Raw genomic sequence first — 8,641 nt, forward strand, 5'->3', positions numbered from 1 at the left:
CCCAAAAGAAGGTACACCTATCCGTCATCATTTCTTATGGAAGGAAGACATTTAAAAAGGTGTGCTGTCCCTTTAAATGTGAAGGCCAGAACTCCCTTGCAGTTCAATTATGCTTGTCACACCCTTGTTCCTGGCTCCGCCCCAATTTCTCCTAGCTCCACCCCCAAAGTCTCCTGGCTCCACCCCCAAAGTCCCCAGATATTCTTGAATTGGACTTGGCAAACCTACCGCACAGAAATCCAGGCCCTTACTGATTTGTTACCTTTTTTGTAGGGCCTGTATAATGGAGCAATTCTGCCGGGCCTTTGGTTGAGGCAACAGGTGTCCTATCCCATCGCTGTTTGCTGAGATACCATCTTTATTGCTATACCATCGCTCACAGCATTTTTAGACTATCAGTACAATGAATTGTAGAATGTGCCCAATTGTAACCACCATCCATGGTCTATAACTTGCCTACTGTTTTACTGTACTGCTTCATATTGTTTTGATTTTAATTGTAAGTTTTAATTGCTGTTTTATCTTTGTTGTCATCTGCCCTGAGCCCGTTCCCGGGAAAAAGGAGAATATAAAATGAATGAATGAATGAATGAATGAATGAATGAATGAATGAATGAATGAATGGAGAACATAAGAGAAGCCATATTGGATCAGGCCAATGGCCCACCCAGTCCAACACTCTGTGTCACAGAAGAACATAAGAGAAGCCATGTTGGATCAGGCCAATGGCCCACCCAGTCCAACACTCTGTGTCACAGAAGAACGTAAGAGAAGCCCTGTTGGATCAGGCCAATGGCCCATCCAATCCAACACTCTGTGTCACAGAAGAACATAAGAGAAGCCATGTTGGATCAGGCCAATGGCCCACCCAGTCCAACACTCTGTGTCACAGAAGAACATAAGAGAAGCCATGTTGGATCAGGCCAATGGCCCATCCAGTCCAACACTCTGTGTCACAGAAGAACATAAGAGAAGCCATATTGGATCAGGCCAATGGCCCGCCCAGTCCAACACTCTGTGTCACAGAAGAACATAAGAGAAGCCATGTTGGATCAGGCCAATGGCCCACCCAGTCCAACACTCTGTGTCACAGAAGAACGTAAGAGAAGCCCTGTTGGATCAGGCCAATGGCCCATCCAATCCAACACTCTGTGTCACAGAAGAACATAAGAGAAGCCATGTTGGATCAGGCCAATGGCCCATCCAGTCCTACACTCTGTGTCACAGAAGAACATAAGAGAAGCCATGTTGGATCAGGCCAATGGCCCACCCAGTCCAACACTCTGTGTCACAGAAGAACATAAGAGAAGCCATATTGGATCAGGCCAATGGCCCACCCAGTCCAACACTCTGTGTCACAGAAGAACATAAGAGAAGCCATGTTGGATCAGGCCAATGGCCCACCCAGTCCAACACTCTGTGTCACAGAAGAACATAAGAGAAGCCATGTTGGATCAGGCCAATGGCCCATCCAGTCCTACACTCTGTGTCACAGAAGAACATAAGAGAAGCCATGTTGGATCAGGCCAATGGCCCACCCAGTCCAACACTCTGTGTCACAGAAGAACATAAGAGAAGCCATATTGGATCAGGCCAATGGCCCACCCAGTCCAACACTCTGTGTCACAGAAGAACATAAGAGAAGCCATGTTGGATCAGGCCAATGGCCCATCCAGTCCAACACTCTGTGTCACAGAAGAACATAAGAGAAGCCATATTGGATCAGGCCAATGGCCCACCCAGTCCAACACTCTGTGTCACAGAAGAACATAAGAGAAGCCATATTGGATCAGGCCAATGGCCCACCCAGTCCAACACTCTGTGTCACAGAAGAACATAAGAGAAGCCATGTTGGATCAGGCCAATGGCCCATCCAGTCCAACACTCTGTGTCACAGAAGAACATAAGAGAAGCCATGTTGGATCAGGCCAATGGCCCATCCAGTCCAACACTCTATGTCACAGAAGAACATAAGAGAAGCCATGTTAGATCAGGCCAATGGCCCATCCAGTCCAACACTCTGTGTCACAGAAGAACATAAGAGAAGCCATGTTGGATCAGGCCAATGGCCCATCCAGTCCAACACTCTGTGTCACAGAAGAACATAAGAGAAGCCATGTTGGATCAGGCCAGTGGCATGTTGGATCAGGCCAGTGGCCCATCCAGTCCAACACTCTGTGTCACAGAAGAACATAAGAGAAGCCATGTTGGATCAGGCCAATGGCCCACCCAGTCCAACACTCTGTGTCACACAGTGGCCAAAAAACCCAAGTGCCAACAGCAGGTCCACCAGTGGGACCAGGACACTAGACGCCCTCCCACTGTGCCTCCCCCCCACCCAAAGCACCAAGAATACAGAGCATCACTGCCCAAGACAGAGATTTCCAATGATAAGCTGTGGCTAATAGTCACTGATGGACCTCTGCTCCAATATGCTTATCCAATCCCCTCTTGAAGCTGTCTATGCTTGTAGCCTCCACCACCTCCTGTGGCAGTGAATTCCATGTGATAATCACCCTTTGGGTGAAAAAGGACTACCTTTTATCTGTTCTAACCCGACTGCTCAGCAATTTAATTGAGCGCCCATGAGTTCTTGTATTGTGAGAAAGGGAGAAAAGTACTTCTTTCTCTACCTTCTCTATCCCATGCATAAACTTGTAAACCTCTATCATGTCACCCCTCAGTCGACGTTTCTCCAAGCTAAAGAGCTCCAATCTCACTCAGATAGCACATTTTGGGGGAAAGAACTGTTGTTGTTTTTTTCTGGAGAGCCACTCTTAGGCTGAATTCAGATGGCCAGTTTGGGCTGACACAGGCCCCCTGGACTGAAATGGCGTGAATGCGCAGATCTGGGTCCTGCCTCGCTCGCACCCTTAACTCATCCTCCGACACCTGTATGCCATTCCAAAAAGCCACAAGTTACTAACTGGGGGCAAAACTGTACTGTGTATGATTTGTGTGTGTGTGAGCACACACCTTTAGGAACCCTGCTGTTTTCCAGTTTTAAAAGAGCTTGATTTCTACGGTGAAAAAAAAATACATCCCATTATTCTTTCTGGCAATTTCACTGCACTCTCCTCCTAATTATTGTTTCTAAATGATGCAAATTTTAAGATTCGTGATCATATTAATTTTCCTGTCACTGCCATTGGAAACGCTCCTTTTCTGTGCTCTGGAAGAAACCCACAAAGTGAAGATGTTAAACAAATCTTGGGGTCTGTTTCAGCCATTCAGAAAGTAAAGACAATATTTCTCCCCCCCCCCCCCCCCCACAACTTTTCCTGCTTTCACAGTCAAACTTCTTATATTGGAAAGCTCACTTGAAACTGGCTGGTAAGAGCACTCCGTCTGTCCACATCTGTGTCACTTCAGCCATTGGCTGAGGTGCTGTGACATCACAGAATGTTTGCACTTTGAACTTGTGCCTTCTGTGTAACTTAAAACTGGTTCCAAATGCCCACTAGGAAAGGGACACCTTGGCCAAACACTTAAGAGCCGCAAGGACTAGAATCGGCTGGATTCTCTGGAATGGGAATTCTTTATGTTTTCAGTGCAGCCATCAAAAACATACTGCCCAGTGTAATTAGCCTCCCTCTGAAAAGCAGATGATCTAAACCAGGGGTGGCTAAACTGTGGCTCAGAAGCCACATGTGGCTCTTTCATACATATTGTGTGGTTCTAGAAGCCCCCACCATCCCATTGGCCAGCGTGGAGAAGACATTTCTCTCTTTAAATCACTTCTCCAAGCCAAGGCAGCTGGCAGCTTGGAGAATGCAGTTAAAGTTAAAGTTGCTTTCTTCCCACCTCTCTCTTCCCCCTCCACATCTTCCTTCCTTCCTTCCTTCCTTCCTTCCTTCCTTCCTTCCTTCCTTCCTTCCTTCCTTCCTTCCTTCCTTCCTTCCTTCCTTCCTTCCTTCCTTCCTTCCTTCCTTCTCTCAAACATCTGGCATTTATTCTGTGTAGCTCTTACATTAAGCAAGTTTGGCCACCTCTGATCTAAACATATTGGTTGGTTGACAAGGGAGAAGGCCATCTTTAAAATACCCGGATTCCAAACTGTTTAGATGTTTGTATGTCAAAAACAATACCTCAACTTTGCCCCGGAGCCAACTAAATAGGGATGGGGGGGGGAGGTGATTAACACATGGAATTCACTGCCACAGGAGGTGGTGACAGCTACAAGCATAGACAGCTTCAAGAGGGTATTGGATAAACATCTGGAGCAGAGGTCCATCAGTGGCTATTAGCCACAGGGTATAGATGGAAATCTCTGTCTGGGGCAGTGATGCTCTGTATTCTTGGTGCTTGAGGGAGGGAACAGTGGGAGGGCTTCTAGTGTCCTGGCCCCACTGATGGACCTCCTGATTGCACCTGGTTTTTTAGCCACTGTGTGACAGAGTGTTGGATTGGATGAGCCATTGGTCTGATCCAAGATGGCTTCTCTTACGTTCTTAAAAGGAGAATTTCTGTCTGAAAAGTGTTCTTCTGTCACGGGAGAGCAATAAACATGACTGCTGGGCTTGAGATACAAGAGAAGAGAGTGGATGTTGAGTTAACCCCTTAAGAGATGTCTTGAGGAACTGGTGAATTAAAAATGGCAAATATCTGCAGCAAGCTTTCCCGCCCCTGGTGAGGAAAGCAATACAATGCAAAAGCTTTGAACGCTCCAGTTTTTAATACAGCTGTCCCAGCACACAGAACCACTTTGTATATTCTCTCCCCCTCCCCCGCCCTTGATGTACAAAACCCTCCAAAACCTGGCTTATGCTTCTTCTCCCTCTCTTCTTCCTCAGAGACTAGCGTATTGCATCACACCAGAGAATGAACATCACCTGGTAGCGCAAGGGAACGTGCGACAGTTTAAGGTGTGTGGTTACCTGCCCTGTTTCTGCATTCAAGGAGCATCACTGTCCGACCCGCCTGTTTCATGTTTCATCGCTCACATAATGAGCTGTCCTGAAAGCCCCAGTGGTCAGAAGGACACATTACACAAACCAGCAAGCAACGAATTAGTATCTGGTGTTCCAACATCCAGTTTCCTTTGGAAACATATATTTATTTATGTATTTATTTATTTGATTTGATTTATATCCCGCCCTCCCCGCCGAAGCAGGCTCGGGGCGGCTCACAACATAAAATCCCACAAACAATTAAATGAATGAGTATTAAAATTACACATTCAGTAATAAAATAAATATTCAATGATTAGAAGAAGATATTGGATTTATATCCCGCCCTCCACTCCGAAGAGTCTCAGAGCGGCTCACAATCTCCTTTCCCTTCCTCCCCCACAACAGACACCCTGTGAGGTAGATGAAGATATTGGATTTATATTCTGCCCTCCACTCCAAAGAGTCTCAGAGCGGCTCACAATCTCCTTTATCTTCCTCCCCCACAACAGACACCCTGTGAGGTAGATGAAGATATTGGATTTATATCCCGCCCTCCACTCCGAAGAGTCTCAGAGCGGCTCACAATCTCCTTTACCTTCCTCCCCCACAACAGACACCCTGCGAGGTGTGTGGGGCTCATAGCAGCTGCCCTTTCAAGGACAACCTCTGCCTAGGGTTGCCAATCCCCAGGTGGGGGCAGGGGATCCCCTCCCCCCGCTTCAGGGTCGTCAGAAAGCGGGAGGAGGGGAGGGAAATGTCTTCTGGGAACTCTATTATTCCCTATGGAGATTTATCCCCATAGAAAATCATGGAGAATTGATCTGCGGGTATCTGGGGCTCTGGGGGGCTGTTTTTTGGGGTATAGGCACCAAATTTTCAGTATAGCATCTAGTGCCTCTCCCCAAAATACCCCCCAAGTTTCAAAATGATTGGACCCGGGGGTCCAATTCTATGAGCCCCAAAAGAAGGTGCCTCTATGCTTTATTATTTCCTATGGAAGGAAGGAATTGAAAAGGTGTGCTGTCCCTTTAAATGTGATGGCCAGAACTCCCTTTGGAGTTCAATTATGCTTGTCACAGCCTTGATCTTGGCTCCACCCCTAATGTCTCCCGGCTCCACCCCAAAGTCCCCAGCTATTTCTTGAATTGGACTTGGCAACCCTACCTCTGCCAGAGCTATGGCTGACCCAAGGCCATTCCAGCAGCTGCAAGTGGAGGAGTGGGGAATCAAACCCGGTTCTCCCAGATAAGATCCCGCACACTTAACCACTACACCAAACTGGCTCTCCATTTTAAAACAGTTAAAAAAAAATACTGAGTTGGTGCTATTCTGGTGGCGATGGCCTTCTTCCACTTTTAAATACCGATGCCGAGTCAATTGAATGCCAGCCAGAAGAGGACAGTCTTGCAGGCCCTGTGGAACTGCACAAGGTTCCACAAGACCCTCACTTCATCTGTCAGTTGGTTCCACCAGCAGGGGGCTACAATTGAGAAGGCCCTGTCTCTAGTTGATTTCAATCAAGCCTCCTTCGGCCCCGGGGATTACTAATAGATTTTATGATCCCAATCTGAGTACTCTCTGGGGGACATGTGGGGAGAGACGGTTCCTAAAGTAGGCAGGTCCTAGGCCATATAGGGCCAGCACCTTGTAACAAATCCGGTATATATGATCACCAAAGCATTTGCTCAGTAGATGTGTCCACTTGAAAGACACCCCTCCTAGTTGTTTGGCTGGAACTGAGTGCCACCAGAGGTGATCCTGGTGATTCTGAACTCCAGTCAAACATCCAGGATGGGGCCCCAGAACCACCACTGCCCACCACTGGGGCCCTTGCCTCACGTACCCCCTGCCACTGAGGTCCAAACAAGGGGTGGCCTTTGTCCTGTCTGAGGCCAACGGGAATCACTGGGCTTTTTTTGTAGCAGGAGCTCATTTGCATATTAGGCCCCTGATGTAGCCAATCTTCCTGGAGCTTACAGTAGGCCCTGTACTAAGAGCCCTGTAAGCTCTTGGAGGATTGGCTACATCACTCCTTTGCATATTAGGCCACGCACCCCTGATGTAGCCAATCCTCCTGGAGCTTACAGTAGGCCCTATAAGAAGAGCCCTGTAAGCTCTTGGAGGATTGGCTACCAAGGGAGGTGGTAAGCTTCCCCTCACTGGCAGTCTTTAAGCAGCGGCTGGACAAACACTTGTCAGGAATGCTCTAGGATGATCCTGCATTGAGCAGGAGGTTGGACTAGATAGCCTGTATGACCCCTTCCAACTCTGTGGTTCTATGGTTCATGTGTGCGTGCATCTTAAATACCATCAAATCTCTTCTGACTTATGTAGTCCCTATAAATTAATGACCCCAAAATGCCCTATCATTGACAGCCTTGCTCCAGTCTTGTATGAAAGGGCTATGGCTTCCTGGATCGAGTCAATCCATCTCATGTTGGGTCTTCCTCTATTCCTACTTCCTTCAACTTTTCCTAGCATCTTTGTCTGTTGACTGTTATCTTCTGGGGAGGGATGGCGGCTGAGTAGACAAGATTGACTTGGATGGACCTAGGGTCTGATTCAGTATAAGGCAGCTTCATAGGTTCATATGTCTCAGGGGAGAGACAGTGGTTCACTGGTAGAGCATCTGCTTGGTAATCAGAAGGTCCCAGGTTCAATCCCCGGCATCTCCAACTAAAAAAGGTCCAGGAAAATAGGCATGAAAAACCTCAGCTTGAGACCCTGGAGAGCCGCTGCCAGTCTGAGTAGACAATACTGACTTTGATGGACCGAGGGTCTGATTCTGTAAAAGGCAGCTTCATAGGTTCATATGTTCTCATAATGCAAACAAAGTATGATTGTCTCGGATTAGTCATTTTAGCTTCTTGGAAGGGTTCGGACTGGATTTGGTCTGGAATCCCTACCCTCCTGAAATTCTCTAGAATCTTTGCTAGTTTTCACAAGCCTCCAACAAGTATTGAACACCATTATTGCATTTCTCACGGAGATCTCTTTGTCTTGCAGCTCCAGCACTGGTTATCTATATGAAGATGGAGAATTTGGAATGGTAAAGCCAATACATTTTTTTAAAAAAGCAAAATAGGGAATAGCTGAAAAAATCCCTTTCGTATCTCTTGATTGTGGTCGGTCTTGGTTGGCTTGTAAGTGGGCAAGCTCAGAAGATCATCTCCAGATTTCCTTTGGGTGAAGATACATCTTCCGCTCTTTGTTTCCAACGCTGGATGGTTCAGTTTATTTTCCAACGAAATTCCTGGATGACGTCATGTGAACTTTCTTTTTTCATATGAGTGAACTCTGATGGATTCTGACCTCGTTCAGCCAAAAGTGTCGTTTTTGCTAGTCACAGAAGCAAAGATGGAAACTTTTTCTTTTTCTTAGCCAAAGGATGTTGTGTCTGGGGTACAGTGGGTGCATTCACTTTGACCAAATTCTACGTGATAGCTAACCCTGCAAGAGGTGGATATATGTCTGGGCAGATTCCCACATGTAGATCCATCCAGTGATGACTGGCATATGTGAATGGCTTGTCACAGTTCCGATAACACACATAGGACATTGTAGCTTTTCAGGGTGCTGCTTTCTGGCGTCAGATAAGGTTGACTCTTTGCATATCCAGTTGTATCATTCTGAACAGGACTTGCCCTTTGCAAACTGAAGAGCAGGGTTGTTGGGGGTTTTTTTGTAGCAGGAGCTCCTTTACATATTAAGCCACACACCCCTGATGTAGTCAATCCTCCAAGAGCTTA

The 8,641-nt window shown here is 46.9% G+C and overlaps 1 protein-coding gene across 1 annotated transcript in view; it reads left to right on the forward strand.

The window, feature by feature from the left end:
* SLC6A2 (solute carrier family 6 member 2) overlaps positions 1–8,168 on the forward strand; it is a 97,121-nt gene extending 88,953 nt beyond the window's left edge. Inside the window, 2 exon segments of the mRNA XM_060253850.1 lie at positions 4,794–4,865; positions 7,899–8,168. Coding sequence (XP_060109833.1) covers positions 4,794–4,865; positions 7,899–7,922 — 96 coding nt within the window. The 3' untranslated portion in view covers positions 7,923–8,168.
* The last annotated feature ends 473 nt before the right edge of the window (positions 8,169–8,641 follow it).

The sequence above is a fragment of the Heteronotia binoei genome, chromosome 14 (genome assembly GCF_032191835.1).
Source record: "Heteronotia binoei isolate CCM8104 ecotype False Entrance Well chromosome 14, APGP_CSIRO_Hbin_v1, whole genome shotgun sequence".
NCBI lineage: Eukaryota > Metazoa > Chordata > Lepidosauria > Squamata > Gekkonidae > Heteronotia > Heteronotia binoei.